This window comes from Molossus molossus, unplaced genomic scaffold (genome assembly GCF_014108415.1).
Source record: "Molossus molossus isolate mMolMol1 unplaced genomic scaffold, mMolMol1.p scaffold_m16_p_19, whole genome shotgun sequence".
NCBI classification, from domain to species: Eukaryota; Metazoa; Chordata; class Mammalia; order Chiroptera; family Molossidae; genus Molossus; species Molossus molossus.
The window spans coordinates 2,928,248-2,953,403 of record NW_023425354.1 but is presented as its reverse complement, the minus strand read 5'-3'; the positions used below and the strand labels follow the sequence as shown (position 1 = coordinate 2,953,403).

Here is a 25,156-nt window from a genome sequence, read left to right as displayed (position 1 = left end):
CGCTGCTGCACCTCTGCCAGACCCTCATCTGCTTCTCCTCCCTGCAGCGCCAACCTGAGCGACTCCTACTTCACCAACCGCCAGGACCGCTACGTGTTCTTGCAGGACTGTCCAGACATTGCGGACTTCTTCACGGAGCTGGTGGACGCCGTGGGGGACGTGTCCCTGCAGCTGCAGGGAGATGACACGGTGCAGGTGGTGGAGGGCATGGTGCATCCCTACGAAGGTAGGGCCTGGCGATGCTGCCCTGCTGGGCTGGGGGCAGGGTGGCCTGAGGGCCCAGGAGAGCAGGCCTCTGGTGGCCTTGCCTGGTTCTGTTTGTGTCGCTGGAGCCAGACTGACTCACTGGCCATCAGTAACTCTGTGGCTGAGGGAGCCAGCCCAGGGAGATGGGGACGAGGGCTTCAGGTCTGAGCTGGGCCCCGCTCCCGGGAAGGCGTCCCCCCGTGTCGCACAGAGGCTCTGTGGCTCCGAGCTGCGCGGAGGTCTGCGGCCTCCTGCCTGGAGAGTGGAAGGGAGCGCCCTCCGCCTGCGCACGGGCAGGTCCCGGCAACCGGCGCTCCCTGGCGTCTGCGTTCCTGCCGTTCCAGGCCTGCTGCTGGGTTTGCCGGGGTCAGCGCTGTGGGGAAGGGGTTGAGCCCAGACTGGGGAAGAGCTCCTAGGTCCCACCCAGAAAGGGAGCATCAGAGTGGGGACCCTGGAGGAAGCCCTGTCCCTGCGCCAGGGGACCGTGCGGCTGCCCTGCCCGCTGCCATCCAGGATGCTCGGTCATCACCTCCATTTGTAAATTTTGCCAACACAAAATGTGTGAAAGTCTGTCTTCTCTCTTGTTATATAAACCAGCACCTACATGCTATCCTCAATTTTGTCCTTTGGCTCCTAGAACCTAAAATGTTAACTCTCTGGCCCATACAAGGAGCACCAGCTGACCCCAGTGCAACGGAACGGGCCAGGCAGGAGTGTGTGGGAAAAGGCCCCTCACTCGGGGAAGAATGCGAGTCAGTGGGCTGAGTGAGGAGGGCCGACTGGGCGGCTCTGGAGGGGGCCCTGGGCAAGAGCAGCCGGTGCAGGGCCGCAGCCTGAGGCAGGGCAGGAGGCGGCGCCTGATGGTGGAGCCAGGAAGGAGTGTGGCCGAGGGCCGCGTCCCGTTCCCCTGCTGGTCTCCGCCGGCCTTGCTGAAGGCTCGCCGTTTCAGCAGAGACGCGGCTTCTGACGACGTGGGTCTGTGTTTGTGCTGTTCTCATTCATTCCTGTGTCGTCTCTTTCTCAGACTGTATTTGGGTCTTTAGCTGTTGTGTCCTCCCTAACTTCTTCGGTTGGATACTTAGCTCATTCGTTTTCAGTCTTTTCTCATCTAATGATAGCATTTATGGTCATTTCTTGCCCTTGAGCATGTCTGGACAGCTCCTTGTCACCAGGGTCTTGTGTAAATAAACAAGGCCCTCGGAGGCCCCTCCTGTGGTCACCACCCGCTGCAGCCGCCCCATCCCCAGCCGTGCTGGTGTCTGGCTGTGGGGTGGCTCGTGCTCCCTCTGTTTGTTATACTTACACGTGTCTGTTGACAGGCGTCCCCACCGAGTGCCACAGGTGTGTGGCTTGTGTATGTGCCCGTGTCCCCTCTCCTGGCATGACCTCCCGAGGTGCCCACCGTCCTGGTCACTTCCCCTGCAGTGAGTCTGGCCTGTTGGAAGTTTTTTGTTTTTTTTTATCCTCACCCGAGGACATTTTTCCATTTTTTGTTCAGACAGAGTGGGAGGGAGAGAGAGGAAGAGAGAGAGAAACATCAACGTGAAAGGGACGCATCAAGTGGCTGCCACCCACACAACAAACCAGGGCCGGGGACAAACTGTAACCGAGGTACGTGCCCTTAGCGGGAACCGAACCCGGGCCTCTCTGGACCTCAGGCCGACGCTCTAACCACTGGGCCACACCGGCCAGGGCTGATGGAAGTTCTTGTAAGCAGAACGGGTGTGGGCCTCTCGCAGCCAGGCCATTTCTTGGACATTTATATCCATGGCACCTGCTGCTCTGTGGAAGTGTGTTCAGTAATGATCATTGTGGCATCTGCGTGCCTGTCGTGTGCTGGGTGGGAGTCCAGAGCCTCCATTTCCGTCCCTTCTCCCCTCCCTCAGGTGACCGAGCTGCATACTGCAGGGCAGCCAACGCGAGGGTCATGGACGTGATCAACTCGGCCCGGACCCGCCAGCAGGTGCTGCACGCCCAGACCTTCCACGGCGACTCCCTTGTGACCCAGGACGATGCGGCAGCCGCTGGTCACCGGAGGCCGGTGCCCGACACCTGGATCTACCCGCTGATCCAGATGAAGCCCTTTGAGATCCAGATCGACGAGATTGTCACTGAGACCCTGCTGACCGAGGCCGAGCGCGGCGCCAGGGTTTACCTCACCACCGGCTACTTCAACCTGACCCAGGCCTACATGGACCTGGTCTTGGGCACGCGGGCCGAGTACCAGATCCTGTTGGCCTCTCCAGAGGTGAACGGTTTCTTCGGGGCCAAGGGGGTGGCGGGCGCCATCCCGGCGGCCTACGTGCACATCGAGCGGCAGTTCTACAGAGAGGTGTGCAGCCTGGGGCAGCAGGAGCGCGTCCAGCTGCAGGAGTACTGGCGGAGGGGCTGGACCTTCCATGCCAAAGGTACAGGGCACGGCCGCCCAACCCTCAGTGCTGGTGTCTGCGCCTGCCTGACAGCCCCGCGGGCGTGTCTCACTGGTCCATTGGAGTACATGTCACTTGTGCAAAAATCTCTCCCTCTTACTCACTAGAAACTGAAATCGAGTCATTTGGTGGCTCGCTCGGTGGCTGTCTCCAAACATGCGCACAGCTCCTCTCACAGAGAGCGGCCGAGGTGTGTGCTGGTCTCTCCTGATCAGGCGACTGCACGGTCCTGCCCTTCTCTGGGATGGGGGTGGTCAGGGGTCAGGTGTTTGCTGCTAAACAGCCCGGTTTCCAGCCTCTCCCTCACCACTGCGCTGCCTGAAGCTGGGAAGGCCGAGGCTGTGCCGCACGTGCTGCCTCCGAAGGGTCCGCGTCTGAGTTGCCTGTTGTCAGGATGCCTCTCAGCGGTCACCCCCCGGGACAGCCCGCGCACGCACAGTCCCAGGTGCACGGTCAGTCGTGCACGGGGGGGATTGAGCCCGTGCTCAGCAAGGGGACTGCCGCGGGGGAGACCGCACCACCAAGTTGCTTGGTCCTGAGTCCAAAGGGCGAGGGCACCCTGCAGAGGGCTCTGAGCCACGAGTGGACTGCGTGGCTCTCCTTGCTTCTCTTTGCTGGTTGAGAAGCCTGCTTACTCCGGTGTGGGTTCTCGAGGCTTCTGGAGTAGCCGAGCAAGGGAGGAGGGTGGTGGTGCCTCGCCCTCCCGTCCCGGGTGGGGGTCCCGGCCGCAGACCGCTGCAGTCCTTGTCTGCTCTTGGACGTCGATCACCTTGGAATCCTCAGGTTGAACTCTTCTTTCCTTTAACCGGTGGTCTTTGGGCTGCGCTGTAAGAAGCCCAGGCTGCCCCAGGCCTGAGACTAGCTCTGGGGCTTGGACCCAGCACAGTGTTTTTAAAAACTCCCCAGGAGACTCTGATGCCTCCTGGGTGGCCTGCTCTCTCCTTGGAGCCCCACGGGCCTGCTCAGGCAGGTGGCATATTTGGTGCAGGGGCGGCCCCAGTGTTCTGACCTCAGCACGTGACACCAGCTGAGCCAGGCTGCAGGTCGGCCGTCTCAGCAGGGGGGCCAGCCAGTGGAGGGGTGTAGGAGATGATCTAGGAGGGGCTTGGTCACTTCTGAGAGTAACAGCAGCACCCGGGTGGGGTGTGGGGGAGAGCGCTGGAGCGACAGCCGCCTCGACTTTCGGAGGCGCCGTTGCCTGGGCAGCTGCAGAGGCCTGTCTGGACAGTGCTCACTTCCTGTCTGCCCCGTCGTCCATCTGTGAGGGGCTCCCTGTCGCTTTGGGTCCCCCAGATCAGCCTGGCCCATAGTTCTGACTGTGCTGTGCCGTGACTCCCCAGTTACCCTTGAAACAGAAACACCCAACCGGCTTTTCCAGTGTGTCTCGCCTTTTCCCGGACTGGCGAGCTCCTGCCACCCCCTCCCTGCTGCGGGTGGGGCCTGAGTCGGGAGCGCCGCTCGCTCGGGAAGGCTGGGGACCCAGGGCGTGCGTGTGCATGTGCAGGAGCGGGCAGGGTGGACGGCGGAGGGTGTGGAGAAGGGGCCTCACCCTGACCTCGGGAGCCAGATCCGAGATCACTCAGTGCTTAGTGAGAGGCCAGGGTCCGTCCTGCTTAGGGCTGTGATCGATAGTGGGGATCTTAAGCCAGCCCCCTTTTCTGGCTCCTCTTTTGATGCTCATGTCCTCCAAAGCAACCTGGGAGAGATGCAGCCTGTGTCAGGTGAACAGGCAGCCCAGCTGGCGCGTGGTTTCGGTGGTGGGTGGTGGGCCGTTGACTGACTGCCCTCTGCAAGGCCTGTGCTGGGTTCAGGTGGTGTGTCTGCCTGGGTGTGTGTGTTAGGACCCTGGGAAATCCCGGCCCACGGCCGAGCAGCCGATACCACCTTGACCAGGCTCCTGTGGCTCCTGCTCCCACAAGCCTTGGTGAGGGGAGTGGGCCGGAACCCCTGCTTGCTGCTTCTGGATCCCAGCCTTGTGCACTGATGGGCATCGCGCACTGACTGCCGAGCCTGTCGGGGCCCGTGAGCCTGGTGATGCGAGGAAGCGCCACTGGTACCTGCCCTCGGGACGCTGGCCGGCTGGGGGGGAGAAACGCTTTGTCAGGGAAAGTGACCACACGGGCAGCAGGTGCCGGAAGGCAGTTCAGCCCGGTGACCCGCACAGGCCAGGGTGTCGGCCCTCCACAGTGCTCACTGGGTCCCGGTCAGCACTGCCAGGCTGTGGCTCGGCCTGCTGGCCAGGCGTGTGACAGCCGGCCGCTGTGCAGCGGGCAGAGGCGGGATTCCTTGCCCTCCCTGGCTGGCTCTCAGCGGACTGGGACATGCACCAGTTTCAATGACTTGAGCTTTCTCGAAGAACCGGAGGAGCCTTCCGCTACTTAAAGGCGTGTGGTAGAGACTTCGTTTGCAGTGCGGTTACCCGTTTAGTTTGATTTGGATCCTTGCAGAGGACGTCTGCTCAGAACTCCGAGGAGACCTGTGTAAACCTCAGTCAGCCGAGAGGCCGCCAGACCTGGAGTCTCAGAGCCCGGTCCTCAGGCCACACTGACCTTTGGGAGAAGGGGTGGGACCCAGGTCAGCCTCTGTGGGATGGGGCGAGGTCACAGGACCGCCCTCGCCAGAGGGCAATACCCCGGCGCCTTGCCTTGGTTCCCCTGACAGGAGAGCATCCTTGTTCCTGGATTTGTTGCCATTCTTCCCTGGGGCCATGGGGCTGCAGGTGTTCCTGCCTTTCGGCCTCTGGTGGGGTTGCTGGAATAGGGGTGCGCTTGCCCTCAGTCAGCCTGGATCCCTGGAGTAGGGGTGCGCGCTCGCCCTCAGTCAGCCTGGATCCCTGGAGTAGGGGTGCGCGCTCGCCCTCAGTCAGCCTGGATCCCTGGAGTAGGGGTGCGCGCTCGCCCTCAGCCTGGATCCCTGGAGTAGGGGTGCGCTCGCCCTCAGTCAGCCTGGATCCCTGGGGTAGGGGTGCGCTCGCCCTCAGCCTGGATCCCTGGAGTAGGGGTGCGTTCGCCCTCAGTCAGGATTCCTGGAGTAGGGGTGCGCGCTCGCCCTCAGTCAGGATTCCTGGAGTAGGGGCGCGCTCGCCCTCAGTCAGCCTGGATCCCTGGAGTAGGGGTGCGCGCTCGCCCTCAGTCAGCCTGGATCCCTGGGGTAGGGGTGCGCTCGCCCTCAGTCAGCCTGGATCCCTGGAGTAGGGGTGCGCGCTCGCCCTCAGTCAGCCTGGATCCCTGGAGTAGGGGTGCGCGCTCGCCCTCAGTCAGCCTGGATCCCTGGAGTAGGGGTGCGCGCTCGCCCTCAGTCAGCCTGGATCCCTGGAGTAGGGGTGCGCGCTCGCCCTCAGCCTGGATCCCTGGAGTAGGGGTGCGCTCGCCCTCAGTCAGCCTGGATCCCTGGGGTAGGGGTGCGCTCGCCCTCAGCCTGGATCCCTGGAGTAGGGGTGCGTTCGCCCTCAGTCAGGATTCCTGGAGTAGGGGTGCGCGCTCGCCCTCAGTCAGGATTCCTGGAGTAGGGGCGCGCTCGCCCTCAGTCAGCCTGGATCCCTGGAGTAGGGGTGCGCGCTCGCCCTCAGTCAGCCTGGATCCCTGGGGTAGGGGTGCGCTCGCCCTCAGTCAGCCTGGATCCCTGGGGTAGGGGTGTGCGCTCGCCCTCAAGTCAGCCTGGATCCCTGGAGTAGGGGTGCGCTCGCCCTCAGTCAGCCTGGATCCCTGGAGTAGGGGGGCGCGCTCGCCCTCAGTCAGCCTGGATCCCTGGAGTAGGGGTGCGCTCGCCCTCAGTCAGCCTGGATCCCTGGGGTAGGGGTGCGCTCGCCCTCAGTCAGCCTGGATCCCTGGAGTAGGGGTGCGCTCGCCCTCAGTCAGCCTGGATCCCTGGGGTAGGGGTGCGCTCGCCCTCAGTCAGCCTGGATCCCTGGAGTAGGGGTGCGCTCGCCCTCAGTCAGCCTGGATCCCTGGAGTAGGGGTGCGCTCGCCCTCAGTCAGCCTGGATCCCTGGGGTAGGGGTGCGCTCGCCCTCAGTCAGCCTGGATCCCTGGAGTAGGGGTGCGCGCTCGCCCTCAGTCAGCCTGGATCCCTGGGGTAGGGGCGCGCTCGCCCTCAGTCAGCCTGGATCCCTGGGGTAGGGGCGCGCTCGCCCTCAGTCAGCCTGGATCCCTGGAGTAGGGGCGCGCTCGCCCTCAGTCAGCCTGGATCCCTGGAGTAGGGGCGCGCTCGCCCTCAGTCAGCCTGGATCCCTGGGGTAGGGGCGCGCTCGCCCTCAGTCAGCCTGGATCCCTGGAGTAGGGGCGCGCTCGCCCTCAGTCAGCCTGGATCCCTGGAGTAGGGGCGCGCTCGCCCTCAGTCAGCCTGGATCCCTGGAGTAGGGGCGCGCTCGCCCTCAGTCAGCCTGGATCCCTGGAGTAGGGGCGCGCTCGCCCTCAGTCAGCCTGGATCCCTGGAGTAGGGGCGCGCTCGCCCTCAGTCAGCCTGGATCCCTGGAGTAGGGGCGCGCTCGCCCTCAGTCAGCCTGGATCCCTGGAGTAGGGGTGCGCGCTCGCCCTCAGCCAGCCTGGATCCCTGGAGTAGGGGTGCGCGCTCGCCCTCAGCCTGGATCCCTGGAGTAGGGGTGCGCTCGCCCTCAGTCAGCCTGGATCCCTGGGGTAGGGGTGCGCTCGCCCTCAGCCTGGATCCCTGGAGTAGGGGTGCGTTCGCCCTCAGTCAGGATTCCTGGAGTAGGGGTGCGCGCTCGCCCTCAGTCAGGATTCCTGGAGTAGGGGCGCGCTCGCCCTCAGTCAGCCTGGATCCCTGGAGTAGGGGTGCGCGCTCGCCCTCAGTCAGCCTGGATCCCTGGAGTAGGGGTGCGCGCTCGCCCTCAGTCAGCCTGGATCCCTGGAGTAGGGGTGCGCGCTCGCCCTCAGCCTGGATCCCTGGAGTAGGGGTGCGCTCGCCCTCAGTCAGCCTGGATCCCTGGGGTAGGGGTGCGCTCGCCCTCAGCCTGGATCCCTGGAGTAGGGGTGCGTTCGCCCTCAGTCAGGATTCCTGGAGTAGGGGTGCGCGCTCGCCCTCAGTCAGGATTCCTGGAGTAGGGGCGTGCTCGCCCTCAGTCAGCCTGGATCCCTGGAGTAGGGGTGCGCGCTCGCCCTCAGTCAGCCTGGATCCCTGGGGTAGGGGTGCGCTCGCCCTCAGTCAGCCTGGATCCCTGGGGTAGGGGTGTGCGCTCGCCCTCAGTCAGCCTGGATCCCTGGAGTAGGGGCGCGCTCGCCCTCAGTCAGCCTGGATCCCTGGGGTAGGGGCGCGCTCGCCCTCAGTCAGCCTGGATCCCTGGGGTAGGGGCGCGCTCGCCCTCAGTCAGCCTGGATCCCTGGAGTAGGGGCGCGCTCGCCCTCAGTCAGCCTGGATCCCTGGAGTAGGGGCGCGCTCGCCCTCAGTCAGCCTGGATCCCTGGAGTAGGGGCGCGCTCGCCCTCAGTCAGCCTGGATCCCCTGGAGTAGGGGCGCGCTCGCCCTCAGTCAGCCTGGATCCCTGGAGTAGGGGCGCGCTCGCCCTCAGTCAGCCTGGATCCCTGGAGTAGGGGCGCGCTCGCCCTCAGTCAGCCTGGATCCCTGGAGTAGGGGCGCGCTCGCCCTCAGTCAGCCTGGATCCCTGGAGTAGGGGCGCGCTCGCCCTCAGTCAGCCTGGATCCCTGGAGTAGGGGCTGCGCTCGCCCTCAGTCAGCCTGGATCCCTGGAGTAGGGGCGCGCTCGCCCTCAGTCAGCCTGGATCCCTGGAGTAGGGGTGCGCGCTCGCCCTCAGTCAGCCTGGATCCCTGGGGTAGGGGTGCGCTCGCCCTCAGTCAGCCTGGATCCCTGGGGTAGGGGTGCGCTCGCCCTCAGTCAGCCTGGATCCCTGGGGTAGGGGTGCGCTCGCCCTCAGTCAGCCTGGATCCCTGGGGTAGGGGTGCGCTCGCCCTCAGTCAGCCTGGATCCCTGGGGTAGGGGTGCGCTCGCCCTCAGTCAGCCTGGATCCCTGGAGTAGGGGTGCGCTCGCCCTCAGTCAGCCTGGATCCCTGGAGTAGGGGTGAGCGCTCGCCCTCAGTCAGCCTGGATTCCTGGAGTAGGGGTGCGCTCGCCCTCAGTCAGCCTGGATCCCTGGGGTAGGGGTGCGCTCGCCCTCAGTCAGCCTGGATCCCTGGGGTAGGGGTGCGCTCGCCCTCAGTCAGCCTGGATCCCTGGAGTAGGGGTGCGCTCGCCCTCAGTCAGCCTGGATCCCTGGAGTAGGGGTGCGCTCGCCCTCAGTCAGCCTGGATCCCTGGAGTAGGGGTGCGTGCTCGCCCTCGGTCAGCTTGGATCCCTGGGGCCGGGCCCTGGCACTTACCCAGGAGGCACAGGTCAGGTCCTGGGCGCGCGGCAGCATCTGGATTCCAGGAGGGCACCTGGGGCGCTGCAGGGCCACCCATGTGGACGCTGGGCTACCCGCTGCGCTCGTGTGCCGGCTCTCAGGATGCGCCTTCCTCACGGCTGGAGGTGTGCCCTTCTGTTCATTTTGTCTGTTTTTTTAAAGACTTGATTTTTTAGAGCAGTTGTAGGTGCACAGCGACGCTGCGGGTGCAGAGATCCCTGCACACACCTGCCCCCCTGCACAGCCCCATCTGGCTCCAGGCAGCTGCTCTGACAGCTGAGGAGCCTGGCCGACCGCCAGCATAGCTGGGTTCCCGTTTGCACGGGGCTCACCTTGGCGGTGCACTTGTGGGTCTGGACAGAGGCGAGTGACGTGGACCCGCCGTCACAGCGCCACAGTGTTTCCTCTGCTCTGCCGCCCTCGCTCTGCCCGTCCCCACCCGCCGAGGCCCTGCCCACTGCTCTGTCCTGTCGGCAGGTGGTTGGAGTCACGAGCAGCCTTCCGGCTGGCGCCTCCCACCTGGCAGGGTGCGTGTGGGGTCCTCCGCGTCTCCTCGACCTGGTAGCTCGTGGTTTTACTGCTGAATCACGTTCCCTTGCCTGGGTGGACCAAGTTGTCTCTACCTCCTTGGGCATTTCGGTTGCTTTCAGGGGTCCCCTTTAGAGCTGGCCCTGGCTGAGAGGGGCCCGGGGGTCAGGCACAGAACCACTTTGTCACAGTTGCCAACTTTGTCCATGTGCCAAAGAGTGCGAGGTCTGGTGGGCCTCGTTCTCCCCTCTCGTCGGCCCTGCTCCATGGAGGGCCAGCCTGAGACGTGGGAGCAGGAAGCGGCCAGCTCTCCCGGCCCAGCCGGCCCAGCCAGCCGCCCTTCAGCAGAGGGGGGACACGGGCCGCCATGGGTGTGCCTTTCACGGAAAGGAGAGAAAGTGAGTTCTGAGATGTCGACTTTGATTCACCTCGACACAGTGTTCCAGTGTTAACACTCCGTGTGGCTAAGGTGTGGCAGGTCACGGATGGAGAGATATCTGGCTCATGTTGACAGAAACCTGTTAATGATTGTGAGAGTTGTCACTATTTTTACTGCCTTCCCGATAGGCCCTTGGCACAGTGCCCAAAAGTGAGCTTGCAGTGAGAGCTGGGCAGCTCCACCGTGTTTGCCTGGCACACCCGGGGTACGGCCCAGCTGGGAGCCTGCAGGTGTGCTCGGGGCGGGGCACGGGCCGCGTACCTGAGACAAGCCTGCACCCACTTTGGGCCCTGGCGCCAGCACAGCTGGTCTGCCTGAGAGGACACGCGTCTTCGGCCTCTGCTCCTGCAGGGGTCGGTGCCCCCCAGCGCCCTGCCCAGTGCTGTGGGAGCGCTGTGGGAGTGGCAGCCCTGCCCCCGCCCCCGCCCCCGCCCCCGGGAGCTTCTGCCACAGCCTTGGTAGTTATGCTCCCGATTCCAGGCTGGGGGCCGGGCCGCTCGGGACAGACAGACTGCCTGCCCGCCCTCCTGACACTTCTGGTTTCCCAAGAGGCAGATAATAAGCAGACGAACCTGTTCAAATATAACGTCAGGTCATGGGAAAGGTCACAGAGAGGACAGAGCAGGAGAAGGGATCCAGGCTGACGGGGTTCTGTGAGGTGTGGGGCCGAGGAGGGCCTGTCTGGGGAGGTGACATCGAGGGAACAGAAATGTGAGGCCTGAGACCTGAAAATCAGTGCCAGGGTGTGGCGGGGGTGGTGGTGGCTGGGGCCATGGGGTAAGTGCTGTGGGGAGCCTTTGGGTCCTCTGGTCCCCCCTCAGGGTGAGGCAGGGCCCTGTGGAGGCGGCGTGTAGGTGCGGGCGGGGCCAAAGCAGGTGCCCCTCTGAAGCCGCAGGCCGGCTGGTCCAGAGCTGGGAGCAGGAGTCTCGGGACTCCAGTGCGTCATCCTCCATCCGGTGCTGCGGTGCACCCGGCCTCTCCCTCGTCTGGTGGTTCCTGGAACCGCCGCGCTGTGGAGCCAAAGGTCAGGCCAGGGTGAGGAGCCCGCCCGATAACAGGTTTCTGGCCGGCAGGGAAGTGTCCTGCTTCCTGGCAGTGAGTCTGTCTGAAGTTACCCTGCGCTCCTCACCCGGGCCGTGGTCTGGGTGCTACTGCCCGGCCAGCTTTGCTCACCAAGGACCTTGCTCCAGGCCCAGGGCGCTGTGAGGCCACCCGTGGCCCCCTTAGGTCCCGATCTTCTTCTGAGGGAGAAAGACTGCAGTGAAGCTAGACTCCAGGAGAGTTGGAGGGTGGTCGCAGGCTCCCCAGCGTGGCAGTGGGGTGACTAATCCCCAGTGCTCACCTGAGGTGCAGCCTGGGCCAGGGAGGCAGCTGCAGCAGGAGAGGAGACAGAAAGTTGGGGTGTATTACGCCTTCCCAAGTTCTCAGGATTGGCACTGGGATGCCGTGGCGGTCTTCTCTAACAAGGTGTGCGTGCACATGTGCAAGGTGTACACACAGTGAGCAAGGTGTACGTGCACAGTGCACAGATAGTGTAACCGCAATAATTTCGTTTGGGGGGTGGCAGTTAGGAAAGACAGGTCTGAAACAGCATCTTTGTGGGGTTGGTAATGAGAACAATGGAATCAGGCTGAGAAGCAGAGGACACGTGGGGTCCTTGGGTGGGCAGGTGACGGGCTGTCTGCCTTCATGGCTGTGCCCTAGGCTGCCTTGCGAGGGAGGGATGGTTTTATGCAGATTTTACCAGTTAGAAGTACCCATAGGACCAGGCCCTTCAACTGTCCCCACTGGACCCTGTGGTCTAGGAGCGCTGGATGGGCAGTCAGAGTGGCCATGTCACACCAGCTGTCACCCATGTGGGCATGGACCTCCCTCTCCCTGTCCCTCACAGCCCCTGTCGGTGCAGGCTCGGGGGAGCTGGCTGGCAGGTGGCACCAGGTGGACCCAGTGTGCTGAGGGGCTGCTCTTGGTGTCAGAAGAGCTGGGACAGTGGTGGCAGGTGGCCAGGGCTCTGGCCTTCTCTTCTGAGGCTGGAAGAGACCTGTGTCTCGGCACCTGTCCCTCCCAGCTCCCGGGTTTGTGGGTGATGGGCGGAGTCTGAGCCTGTGGGTGCAGAGGACAAGCCAGCCTTCTGCTGGACCGCTGGGCCGCCCGTGCAGAGTCCAGGGCCAGCCTGGCCACCTGAGGTCTCCAGCACAGGTGCGGTAGTCACATGGTTGCGACACGGCAGTGGCCTGGGGGTGGGACAGTCGATGGAGCGACGCACACAGGCAAGCAACTTTGTTGAGGTCCCCTGCGTGTGCGTGTGCGTGTGCGTGCGTGTGGAGGGTCAAGCACATTACAGGAAGAGGCCGCCGAGCATCGTCATCTCTTACCCAAGATGTTCTTGGAAGTGCTCTTGCCCCGAGTGAGGAAATGGCTTCTATTTCAGGAGTGCGGTGTGTGTTTCATGTTGTTGACCACTCGTGATGATCGTGCGTGGCCATGGGCCTTTGAAAGGTCATGCTGGCAGGGAGGGACCGAGGCCAGTGTGCAGGGGAGCCTGCACAGGATCCTACGGCTCGTCCCTCTGACTTAGGCTGGGTTTCCCGGGCTAAGTGTCCTTGGCACTGGGGAGGGCGCGGCGTGGAGAAGACGGGGCTCCCAGAGGAGGAAGGAAACGCAGGGCAGCCTTGGCTGTGGCGGCTGCAGGAAGAGCCTTTCAGGACGAGCTCTGAGGGGCCAGGCTCGGGGAGAGGCAGAGTGGGGGACGGGGTGCGGAGCAGGGGCCCGCCGGCACTGTTCACGTGGCACCGCAGGTTCTGGGAGAACCAGCGCCTTCACTCCAGGCTGTCACCGTGTACGCAGTCAGACTGCAAGGCCCGGAGGGCAGCAGCCCACGCGCATGGCTGCGTGCTTTGTGACGGCACCTCCGAGTGGAGCGTCAGTCGGCTCGTTTTCAGGGAAAAGGGGAAGCGGTGTTCTCTGGGCGGGGCCCCCTCGCAGGGCCTCCTCAGCTCTCTCCACTGCCGCTAGTGGGCTCTGCTGCCTGGCCTGCAAGTCCCTGAGCCCCCGCGGGGACTCGCATCTGGTGCCCTTCAGCTCCCTGTCTGTGGCAGCACATGGAGGGAGTTGTGTCCCTCGAGGGAAGGCCCCACTGGTCCTTAGGTGAATGCAGAATGGGGTGACCTGTTCTTACCTCACACCTCTGTCACCCTGACGGCCCGTCTGCCGTCCCCTCACCTGCCAGTCAGCACCGCGTGGATTCTTCGCCTTGGTGCTCGCGGGCTGAGTCCCCGCGGTGGGCTGCGGCGCAGGCCGTCGGAGAGCAGGGCTCTGGGCTTGGCTCCGGGAGAGGCCCTGGTGGGATGTGGTGCAAGAGCAGAGCCTGTGCCTGGGCATCAGGTGCCCTCTGAGACCACCTGTCGTCAGGCTTGGGGAGAGGCCGCAGGGTGCAGTGCGGCCGAGAGGACAGGGCTATCCCAGCAAGCCCCTGGGGTGCAGCAGGCTGCCCGCGGCCCTGAGCCCCGCAGCTCCCGGCAGTGCTGGGACTGGGCGGGGGGCAGGCCTGGGCACGCGCCCACAGCCCGCAGCCTGTCCCGGCCCAGGGCGGTCTGCTGCTCTCTCAGGCTGACACGAGGCGCAGCCTGTCCCGGCCCAGGGCGGTCTGCTGCTCTCTCAGGCTGACACGAGGCGCAGCCTGTCCCGGCCCAGGGCGGTCTGCTGCTCTCTCAGGCTGACGCGAGGCGCAGCCTGTCCCGGCCCAGGGCGGTCTGCTGCTCTCTCAGGCTGACACGAGGCGCAGCCTCGCCACGGTGCTCACTCTGTCTGCTCGTTTCCTTTTCCCTGCAGGCCTCTGGCTGTACCTGGCGGGGAGCAGCCTGCCCTGTCTCACGCTGATTGGCTCTCCTAATTTTGGGTACAGGTCAGTCCACCGGGACCTGGAGGCCCAGATCGCCATTGTGACAGAGAGCCAGGCCCTGCAGCAGCAACTTCACCAGGTGGGTCGGCAGGCGGGTTTCCCGGGGTGAGTGGAGGTGTCGGGCGCTCAGCCCTGTCATGTCACTGGTTCCCTGAGAGCTGTGTTCCTCTGGGCGCTGAGCAGTGAGAAAGCACCGGGTTCCTGCCCGTCACCAGCGGCGGGCGTGCGGGCGCTGAGAAAACCCTGCGGCCAGGGCAGCCAGTGCTGCTGGATGGGACAGGGCCGTGCCGTCCCACTGCCTCCAAGTGCCAGCCCCTGGCAGCCTCCCAGGGAGAGGGGAAGGAGAGGCAGGAGGAGGGTGGCCCTGGCCAGGGGCACACAGGGGGCGTGTCCTTGCAGAGACCTGGAGTGCGGTGCAGCGGCCCCGGGGCTGTGATCCCTGCACTCTGACAGTCCCGCTCACAGGTCCTGTGACCTTGAGTCAGGCCTTTTGCACGGAGGGTTTGGAGTCCGTTTATTTTCCCTCCGAATCGTTCCACTTGGCGGTGGTCTGGCTTGGACTGGTGGAGGGTGGAGGGCCTGGAGGTGCGCCAGGCCAGGGGCAGGGCCTGGAGGCGGCCTGAGCGGCCACGGAAAACTGCCCCCAGCCATGCTGGGGTGGTGGGTGCGTGCCTGACGCCGTGTCCTTCCTGGGGGGCTGGGTCTGGAGCCCCGGGTGGTCTCCCCCTTGCCCACAGCTGTAACAGCCGTGAGGGGAGGAGCATTCTTCCTGCGAGGGGCAGCGGGGCTGGCAGCCTGGTCGGCTCTGGCCGGCTCAGCACGCAGGTGTGAGCGGGCGATCGAGCGAGGGTGGTGAGACTTCCCGTAGCCTCTGGTCGGTCTGTGCTCTTAGCCATTTGGAAGTTCTCCTGAGCTTGGGCTGGGGAGTTATGGGCTTGGGGACCCCGAGGCCCATGCTGCTGGCTGGCCAGCAACCCACCGCCCACCCCCAGGTGCTGAGCCGGGGAGCGTGAGCACAGGGCCTCGTGTCTGCCCCTGGGCAGTGCCTTGTTCACGCCTCTGTGGAAGGTGCAGGCCCCCCGAGTGGGAGTGCAGACTCCACTGCCGCGGGCCAGCCCCAGAGCTGCCGAGACTCACTCGGTGAAGCTCCTATTCCCCAGTGTTTGGGAATTACTGTTGCGAAACCGTTGGAGCCTTTGTTGCCGGGAGGAAACGGCCTCGGCCTTGCTCCCTGGGACTTGCCTCCTGCGATCTGGGAATCTCGTCTGACTAGTGGGGCCTGGGTGCCGGGAAGGGCTCCGCGACCAGGGCGAGAGGAAGTGGCAGCGGTCATGCTCTGGGTGGCCAGCGAGAATCTGGTCTGCTCAGCAGGTTTCTGGCTGCAGGGAGGCTTCCAGCAAATGACTCGAGGAAGCCCCCACAACCAGGCCCCGAGGGCCCGGCCTGCAGCCGTCCACCCAGGACTCCTGCCGTGGCCGTGGCCGTGGCCGTGGCCGTGCAGAGCGGCTTCCACAGGTGCTGGATCTCGGCGCTTCTCCCGACAGCAGTCACGAGTGTGCATTGGCCTCGGGCCAAGACGAGGTCTCTGTCGACCTCGGCTGGTTTTGGGGAGCACGACCCCCAGGCCTGTGCCCCGGGGGTTCTGGTTCTGGCTCCTCACTCCCACTTCCTGAGTCGAGACTGAACCCACATCCTGGTTCTCGGGAAAAGCTGGCCGGTTGTGGTCAGGAGCTGCTTTCCCAAGTGACATACTTTGGATATTTTCTTCCCAAACCTGACTCCCCGGGGCTTTCAGTTGGGGGGTGGGACCATGCTACTGTGGCCCTCAGTTCAAGAGGCACCCTAACGGCAGAAACGTGTTTCCAAGGGGCGCCCCCTTGTGCTTGTATCCGGGACTGCAGCCGTCCTGGAAGGCCCGTCCCCTCGGATGCCTGGTCCCGGGACTGCCGAGCCACAGCCTCTGCACAGCCCAGAAAGTCCCTAAAAGCCCGCGGCGGGGCCTGCTCCCAGGGGCACCTCTGGAGCTCTCCGTGGGGTGCGGGAAGGGCCCCGTGGGGGTCACACTGGACACCAGGAATGGAAGATATTTTTATCAGAGTCGAGGTCCCTCCCTTCACTCAGTACATACAATAAAGACTGAAAGCTTCCTGGTTTTGTTCAGAGAACACGGCTTACCAGTTGTGACCCCAGAAAAACGCCCTCGAATAGCATTGTGACCTTGATCAGCTGACTTCCTTCTCCAGCCCTGTTGTGGAGTCTCGGAGGAAACCCAAGTGTTTCTGGTAATTTAATTGAAACATCGGCTGCACAGTCATTGAAAACACAAAACTGGAGTCGGTCTGTGGGGCCTCGCACACCGGACCCCGAGACCACAGCTGGCTTGTCTGTCAGGCACACCAGCCAGGGTTCGGGTCCCTTGCAGCTGCATCCGGGACCTAAGGATCAGCTGGGACAGGAAAGTCCGCCCAGATCCAGGGGCCGTGGGGACCCAGGCCCAAGAGTGCTGGTTCCGGGCCAGAGGAGCCGGCAGGAAGCATGCAGAGGTCCCGGCCCAGGCGGGGGCGCTGTGGGCAGATGCACCTGCTCTGCAGGGTCAGAGGAGCCTGCCAGGTCGGGCCTTCGTTCCTGCCCCCAAGGAAGAGCACCCCACTCCCCAGCAGTGTTCTCTGTGGTGCTGCTGGTCCCGCAGCGGGCAGGGCATCTTCATCGCTGGGGCTGCTGGGGCCCCCTGGGAGTGGGGTGGTGGGCAGCTGAGAGCCAAGGGGCGCGAGGCCCCTGCGGAAGCACACGGGGCGCGGAGGCCCCTGCGGAAGCGCACGGGGCGGTGAGGTGGTATCGTTTCATACGCAGCGTCTTCTGCCTGTATGTTGTGCACTTTCCCGTGTTACCAGATGAATGTTCTAGAACATGCCACCACATGGAGAGAGCTGGTTTGTCCCCAGGTTTGCTATGTTTAATGGTCCTCAGACACTTAGGTGGTGTCCAGGTCCTCGTTCTGAATGCCGCTGCGTGAAGGCCTCTGTCTGCCCTCGGTGTGGACTCTCCTGTGGGTCAAGTCCTGCAGGGGCTCTTCCCAGGGCTGGGACCCGCCGCCAGCGGTCTCCACGGAGTCTCCCCGCTTGGCTGTGCGCGGAGCCCTGCCCGCCGGCGTCGGCACCGGCTGATGTGCTGTGACGTTCTCACCAGTTTGAGGGAAGAAGAGTAACGTTTCATTTGAAAATAATCCTCAGCCCTGGCCGGTTTGGCTCAGCGGTTGGAGCGTCCGCCTGCAGTCCAGAGAGACCCGGGTTCGGTTCCCGCTAAGGGCACGTACCTCGGTTGCAGTTTGTGCCCGGCCCTGGTTGGGTCATGTGGGTGGCAGCCACTCGATGTGTCCCTTTCACATTGATGTTTCTCTCTCTCTCTCTCCCTCCCACTCTATCTGAACAAAAAAATGGAAAAAAATGTCCTCGGGTGAGGATAAAAAAAGAAAAGAAAAAAGAATCCTCAGTGGGCAGTATCTGTTGGCGAGAGTGAACTTTTAAGTACTTTTCCCACCAGCCATGTTGCTTCAACTCCGGATGGCGTCCGTGCGCCTCGGTCCCCAGAGGAGCACGGCTGCTGAGCTGCTCTGGGAGTGTTTTAGGGGGAGCTGCAGCCGCGCCCCTGGTGCGGGAGGAGACCTAACTCCTGTCTGTCCTCCTCCTAGGAGCAGGGGCGGCTCTACCTGAGGTCAGGTGTGGTGTCCTCCGCCACCTTCGAGCAGCCGAGTCGGCACGTGCAGCTGTGGGTGAAGATGGTGACGCCCCTGATTAAGAACTTCTTCTGAGGACGACAGGTGCTGTCTCGTGCTGACCGCACGGCTCCCGGGTCCCTGGGGGCCCTTCTGCCCCAGCCTGGGGTTCCCGCCTCCCGCAGAAGCCCCAGGGCTCCATCTGTTCGCTGGTTACATACACGTGTCTCGGGTCACGGACGGTTATCACCATTGTTCGCCTGATGCTCAGTGAGGCAGCCCTGTCCCCTCCCCTCCGCCGAGTCCCAGGCCAGCAGTGGCATCACGGGCAGGGTCCTAGTGACCGTGGGGACACGGGTGCACTCTGTTCCCCTCCTCGAAGCTGAGCGCGTGGTTTCGGGCAGAGGGAGCGGGCGGAGGAAGCGCCCTGCCCCGGGAGGTTCTGGCTGCCCTGGGGCCGGGACCAGGGTCCGATCGCAGAGCCAGACCTCCGGCCGCGGCTGCGTCTCCTGAGCTGTGACGGGCTCCTGCCGAGGCGTGATGCTCTCTGTGCCGGCAGCCGGCCACAGGACACGCTCCACCCACCAGGAGGAGCCACCGTTAGCTGCGGGGCCCACCAGGGTGCTGACCTCAGGGTGGGGCCTGTCCCCAGTGACCCTCTGGGTTCCAGCTCCCTTCAGACCCGACCTCGCCCCCAGATGGTCCATGTGGGGTCCGCCTCCTGGGCCCCACTTGTCCTGGCCACACTGGGGCTGGCGGGGTGTCGGGCTTTGGGCTTCGGGAGTGAGCAAGTCAGAGAGGAGAGTGAAGGGCTGTGCTTCTCAGTGTGGCACTTGTGTTCACAGCGTGGGCCCGGGGGCCCTGAAACGTGCAGACTTGCAAACCCCACACGTTACCGACATCGTAGCTGAGTGAGACGTTAGCAAGAGCCCTCTGCCATCAGACACCCAGAAGGGTGTTCCCAGGCCCAGCCACCTGCATTTTTTATTTTGTTTGAATTTCTTGCTGCCTTCCACTCAGCGTTCAGGCACAGCCACACCCTGCCTGGGCGTGGTGCCCAGGTCCGACCTTTGGTCTCCCTCATTTCTCCCTTGAAGCTTATCTGCTGAAGGATGAACCTCATTTTTACTGGATTCACTGAAAGCGTTTCTGTCGCCCTGTCGCCTGCCGGGCATTTATAAAAGGCCAGGTGTCCTCCCGGGTTTCCGGGGACAGGCTTCAGGCTCGCTGCCTGCTCTCCACACCTCGGGGCGAGATTGGGCTGGGCCTGCCGGGCAGCCGCTCAGTCTCCCTCTCACGGCCAGGAACGCCGGGCCCTGGACAAGCCTGCACAGGCTCGTCAGCCTCCCCCGGGCCAGGCAGCCTGCAGGGCCCTGGCCGGGGCCGCACAGCCGGGCCGCACAGCCGGGCCTGAACACTGTCGGCCTTCCGGCGAGTTGAGTTGTCCTGCGGGAAGTTAGGCCGGAGAAGCCGAAGGAATGTGCAGGCCCTGGGCTTCTGTCTGGAGAGGCTTTCGGTAAACAGTGCTCACGTGCCTCCAGGCTCTGCGGGACCCGAGCAAACCAGCCACGGCCCCTTGAGCAGTTCCTGCCTGCCCTCTGCTGCCGCCCCTCTGTCTCTGCCAGTGACCTTCGGGGGGGTCCCGGCAGTCTCCCCAGCCCTCGGCCCTGGCTGCCCGCCGGGCACAGAGGGGCAGGAGGAGCTTACAGGTGTGCACAGGTGTGCCCGTCCTCGTCTTCCTGCCGCCGGGGGACCCAGAGGCCGGGCGGGGGCACCCAGAGGCCGGGCGGGGGCACCCAGAGGCCAGGCGGGGCACCCAGAGGCAAAGCGTCTGTCAGGAAGTCTGGAGATAATTTCATCAGCTCCCACAATGTGTAGTGGGAATAAATCACCACTTCTGGCTCTGAAGGCAAACTTGGGGGGCCGTCCCATTTGGTGGTGTCGCTGAGGACTGAAGCGGCCCTCCTGTCCCCTGCAGCCTGCAATGAAGGGCTGCAGCGACCCCGTCCTCAGCCCCAGGGAGGGGGCGTTGAGGGATGCTTTCTTTCTCCCTCGTGCCAGCCCCACCAGGACCCAGGATTGTTGTGAATTATCAGCCTCAGAATTAGGGCTACTAGGACCTCTTCGTTTGGCTGAGATACTCGGAGAAGAGTTTTTACTGAACTGCCAGATCGAGTAGAACTTAGAACATGGACGGATACCCCTAGGGGCTGCCATTACTCTGTTTCTAGGCCTAACAACGTCAAGGTGCCAGCCTGTGGGCCCCCCGTGTGCGTCCCCCTGCCCTAGCCAGCCCCCAGTGGAGCCGGCCGCCTGCGTCAGCTGGGCCGCTGAGTCGCACCGGTGCCGCGGGCTGGCTTCGCTCTGCTGGGACCCCGGTGGCAGATAGAATCGCCCTCCTACCAGTCCGCCCGGCTGCAGGTCTCAGCCAGGTCTGTCCCAGGGCACCCCCAGGGTCAGCACCGCAGGGCGGGAGCCCACAGAGTGCAGAGAGGCGGCCACTGGGCTGCTCTCCCCCCTCCCCGTGCTCGGCTCAGGAGCAGGTGCTCTGGCGGCCGGTGCAGGGGCGTGTGCTGCGGACTGCCCCTCCCCGCGGGCTGCCGTGGTCCCTAGCCTTTCCCTGGCGCTCAGGGGCCTGGACAGAGGCCCAGGGCTTGTCCAGGGTCTCTCATCCCCGGGAGCACAGATCGGAGCAGGGAAGTCGGGGCCTCTTGGCTGCCGAGCAGCGGCCTTGGCTGTGTAGGGCAGGATCGGACCAGCCCTGGACCCGCCCTGCTTGCCCCAGGCTGCATGTCAGGCTGGGGCAGACCCACGGAGCGCAGGGGACTGGGAGGCAACAGCAGCGCTGCCAGAGGTAGAGAGAGCTGTGGGCGCTGGAAGCTTGTGCCTCCCTGGACACACCGCTGGGCTGGCCCCGGAGCCTGCTCCCTGCGTCCTGTCCCCGCAAGTGCGGGAGGTGTGGCCTGGAGATGTGCCTCTGCGTGTGGGGGCATTGCCGTGACCGGGAGGCGCTCGTCCCGAGGAGGACAGTGCTTTAGGGGACTGGGGAGGCAGCAGCTCCTGTTTGAGGGACGCCCTGTCCCCTCAGCCGGGCACTGGCATGGTGTCAGGCCGAGGCCTGTGGCTGTCACACCCTGACCCTCCGTGATGCTGGTGGGAAGAACCACCCGCCTGGCTGTCCGGGGAGTCAGGACTTGGGGGATTTGGTTCCTGGGGCTCATCCCAGGCCCTGGTGGCCACCAGATGCAGACAGGCTGGCGCAGGGGACAGGCGGGCACAGGTGACTCGGACAGGCACGGCTCTGGCTGCAGGTTTAATGCGCCCGCACCCCGCGCTGCCCTCCACGCCTGGCTGGGCCCCGCACGGCTTGAATGGGCCCTGATCGCTTAGCACAGAAGCACCTCGGCTCCTGTCCCACAACCCGGCCAGAGGTGGGCCTGCCCGCTACGCCTGCAGCAGGAGCGCCACGGCCGCCAGCACCCACTTGGACGCCTTCTCCTTGGTCTTCAGGTTGAAGGTCCAGACGTAGGTGGGGCCACGGATGCGTGTCTTGTACACGGGACACTCATATATGTTCTTGGTCTCCATGCGGTCCACAGGGATGGCCTTGATGAAGATGACGGGCATGGCTGGCGTCAGCTCCTTCAGCCGCGCTTCAGCGATGACTCCGGTCTGGGTGTCCCAGCGAGCTCCTGTGGGGACAGCGCCACAGTGAGGGAGGGAGGCCGGAAGGAGAGGCCTGGCCCTGCGTCCGCCACCCCGCCTGGCTGCGCCCCCGGTGCACGGCCCAGACGGACTGTGGACGGGATGCCATCGGGGCTGTGTGATGGCCCGTGCCCCTCGGTCACCGGGCACAGCTCGGCTCTGCGCGGCCCGCTGTTCAGGGGCGGTGTCCCAGAACTCGCCTGCTGCCCGTCTCCACACACCCATCGCTCCAGCCAAGGGACCGGTGCCCTGGCCCCCGCGCCGGCTGTCCCGTGTGCACACGCAGTGTGATCGTACACACACGGGCTGTCCCTGAACGGCTGCTGTTACTTCTGCCCTAGTTAGTGACGTTTCTGTTTCCTGTCTGTAATTCCAAAATAAACATGGAGGTGACCTGCTGTGCTGGTGTGTGCTGATGTGGGAGTGGGCCCCTCACAGGAGGGCGATGCCCTCGCTGAGTAGGACAGGTGGAAGTGGCCGGGAGTGGGCTCAGCTCAGAGTGGGGCTGAGGCGATGGCTGGCCCGACGGTCCTGTGCGGCCGCCCGGAGCAGGACAGTGATGTGTGGGGGCCTCTCTCCCATCCTGCGGCACGTCTGGCCCCTCGGGCGGCCGGGCACTCGCTGGGAGAGGGGCAGCCGGGACTGCCTTTCCTGGGAACCTGTGCCTGGGCAGCAGCAGCTCAGAGGGGTGAGCCTGGGACAGGAGTGGTGGCCGAGGGGCTCCTGGCCCCCCCTCACCTGCCAAGTGCACATCTGTCCCGGGCTCCCTGCCCCAGGCCGGGAGGGCTTGGAACAGGTGCTCAGGTGAGGTGAGCCTGCCGGCTGCCTGGCGCCGTCCGTCCCCTGCAGACCCGGCTGAGCACCTTCTCAGAGCCCCGTCCGTCTGCTGTGTTCTGAGCTTTGAGCCTCAGGGCCACTGGACGCCTGTCCCCTCCCCCAGGGCGCAGCCCGTGGGCCAGGGCCAGTCTGGAGGCACGCGGCCGGCGCCCCTACCTTCCATGAAGAGCCCGTACACGAAGGAGCCCTCGCGGGGTGGGGCCGTCACGTCCTCCCTGATCTTCTTGGTCACCTCCACGGACAGACACATCTTGTCCAGCGGCCACTCGTTCTTCCTGGCCGTGGACTGCATGATGGCCGTGAGGAAGGACTGGGGGTTGAAGAAGCCGGCCAGCCACACGGTGGTGGGCAGCGCGAAGTCCGTGGTCCAGGCCTCCAGCTCCTGTGGGACGACTGGCCTCAGCAGGGCCAGGGCCACCGGGCCGAGGGCCAGGCCACCGCCGGCGGGCGGGCTTCCCTGTCTGGCCCCGGTTCACTAACTATTATTTTAATCATCAGAAAGAGTGGGAGGGGAGGGAGCCATGTGGGAGGCACATCGGCTAGTTGCCTCGTGGGAGGCACATCGGCTAGTTGCCTCCCGCACAGCCCGGCCAGGGCCAGGGCCCCAGCCAAAACCAAGGCATGTGCCCTCGACGGGGAGTGGAACCCATGGCTCTGGTCCTCAGGCCGACACTCTAACCACTGACCACACCAGCCAGGGCATGTCTAGCTCCATTTTAAATGGGAGGGAAAGAGGTGGGCTGAACATTTGGGGAGGATTTGAGAACCCAAAGAGTGTAAGACAGCAGCTCCTCCTGGGCCTGGGCTGCCGCTGGGCCTTCTGAGCCCCCTTCCGCCCCGTTGCGAGAGCCGGAACTGCTTCCGCCTCAGGCTCCTCCTTTTCTTTGGAGGAGGGGCCTGCATTTCTCGGGCACCTGTGGGGTGTGGACCAGGCCAGCGGGACCTCCAGACCTCTGGGGGGGACACGCTCCCTCTCGAAGCCACATTCCCACGGGCTCGGCGACGGCCGAGGCCCGGAGTGCGGCCCTCACCCTGATGCGGAGCAGCAGGTCGGCGAACCAGGCCGCCAGGCCCATCATGGAGGGGTAGGCCCGCACCACCCACGTGTCGGGCACGGTGTCGTAGAACAGCGCCGTGGACAGGTCTTCCATGTCCGGCGTGATGGTCAGTTCCCCCTGCAGGACAGACGGACACGGGGCAGGCAGGAGGGCAGCGGCCGTGAGTGACAGTGGTTTCACCGGCGCCTCTGCAGGTGCCTGCGGCAGCCACACTCCCGCCAGGGACAGCCTGGGTGACCGCCGCGGCCTGCTCTGGGCACCCAGTGGCCCGATGGGGGTTCTGCAGCGGGGGGTGCGTCAGCCGGTGCCCGCTTCCCGGCCCGGGCCCAGCCCCCGCGGGCCCTCACCTTCAGCCCCAGGCTCAGCTCCTTGAGGGAACGGCGCATCTCGTTGGTCAGGATGTTCATGCGCTCACACTCCTGGAAGGCCACCACCACGTAGGGCGTCTTCTCGGCCGCCTTGGCCATGATCTCGGTCATGTTGAACATCTCCGGGGTCTTCTCCAGGGTCTCGTCCAGCACGGCCTTCACCTGGGGGTCAGGCGCCCCGTCAGCGCCCCTGCGCCCGCCCCACTCAGCCCCGGGTCGGGAGCAGGGACAGTGGGGGGCCGGGAAACCTGGACCACACCCGACACGGGGAAGAGCCTTGGCCCCGGGCTCTGAGGGCCCCGGCCCCCTCGTCCAGGCCGTGGCTGTGGTCGGGGGCACCGCCCTAGCTTGGCACCTCAGACAGGCACCCGCTTCGTCCCGCTGTGGGTCACCCTCCGTCCTCTGTCGATGCCCTGCAGGGACCCTGTGGGGACCGGCCCACACGCGGGCAGGCGCAAGGCCTGCCCGTCAGCAGACTTCTGGTTTCAGTCATCAGACCAGGAAACCAGTCACGGGGCTGGGTGGCACCGAGGGTCTTCCCATCGAGGGTTTGGTCAGTTTGCTGGGAAGCCCACTACTTAGCTGGTTTCATTTTTATTTTTATTTTTTTTATCCTCACCCGAGGATATTTTTCCATTTTTTGTACAGATAGAGTGGGAGGGAGAGAGAGGAAGGGAGAGAGAGAGAGAAACATCGACGTGAAGGGACACATCGAGTGGCTGCCACCCGCACGACCAACCAGGGCCGGGGACAAACTGCAACCGAGGTACGTGCCCTTAGCGGGAACCGAACCCGGGTCTCTCCGGACCGCAGGTCGACGCTCTAACCGCTGAGCCAAACCGGCCAGGGCAGGTTTCATTTTTATTTTTAAAAATATTTTTATTGCTTTTTTAGGGAGAGAGAGAAACATCGATGTGAGAGAGAAACATCGATGTGAGAGAGAAATATCGATCATCACCCGCCTCCTGCACGCCCTCCACTGGGGATGGAGCCCACAACCCGGGCACGTGCCCTGACCAGGAATCAAACCGGGACCTCTCAGTCCCTGGGATGACAGTCCACTGAGCCACACCGACTGGGCTACTTAGCTGGTTTTTATTTATTTTTTTTCTCCTCACCAGAGGACATGTTTGCGTTTATATTCAGACAGAGTGGGAGGGAGAGAGAGAAATATTGACATGAAAGGGACACATCGAGTGGCTGCCACCCGCACAACCGACCAGGGCCGGGGACAAACTGCAAGCGAGGCACGTGCCCTTAGCGGGCACCGAACCCGGGACTCTGCACCGCGGGCCGGCGCTCTAACCGCTGAGCCGCACCGGCCAGGGCCTCAGCTGGTTTAACAGACTCGTCCAGAAGACAGACGGGGTGCGAAGGCGCGAAGGCTTCTCACTGGCAGAGGTGACCGGCCACGTGAGAGTGGACTGAATGCCCTCACCCCCTTGGGCGTTTCCGCTGCTGTGGGTGCTCACGGGTCAGCCACGGCCCTCGTCCGAGCTGCTCTGGAGGGACTGTCCTGTAAGGCCCCTGCCCAGGGCCTCCTGCCGGCTCCGTGTGCAGAGGGCGCGGTGGGGACGGCCGTG

General features: G+C 64.5%; 2 protein-coding genes across 2 annotated transcripts in view; one reads left to right on the top strand and one right to left on the bottom strand.

The window, feature by feature from the left end:
• The window catches only part of PGS1 (phosphatidylglycerophosphate synthase 1), a 38,433-nt gene extending 16,583 nt beyond the window's left edge, over positions 1-21,850 (top strand). The window contains exons 6-10 of the mRNA XM_036267785.1: positions 48-226; positions 2,133-2,654; positions 13,824-13,972; positions 17,582-17,710; positions 21,205-21,850. Of these exons, the coding sequence (XP_036123678.1) occupies positions 48-226; positions 2,133-2,654; positions 13,824-13,972; positions 17,582-17,701 (970 nt within the window). The 3' untranslated portion in view covers positions 17,702-17,710; positions 21,205-21,850. The remainder of the gene's footprint in view (positions 1-47; positions 227-2,132; positions 2,655-13,823; positions 13,973-17,581; positions 17,711-21,204) is intronic.
• Positions 21,050-25,156, bottom strand: part of DNAH17 (dynein axonemal heavy chain 17) — a 101,217-nt gene continuing 97,110 nt past the window's right edge. The window contains exons 77-80 of the mRNA XM_036267784.1: positions 23,553-23,735; positions 23,179-23,322; positions 22,304-22,529; positions 21,050-21,297 (exon numbers count right to left, since the gene is read on the bottom strand). Coding sequence (XP_036123677.1) covers positions 21,050-21,297; positions 22,304-22,529; positions 23,179-23,322; positions 23,553-23,735 — 801 coding nt within the window. The remainder of the gene's footprint in view (positions 21,298-22,303; positions 22,530-23,178; positions 23,323-23,552; positions 23,736-25,156) is intronic.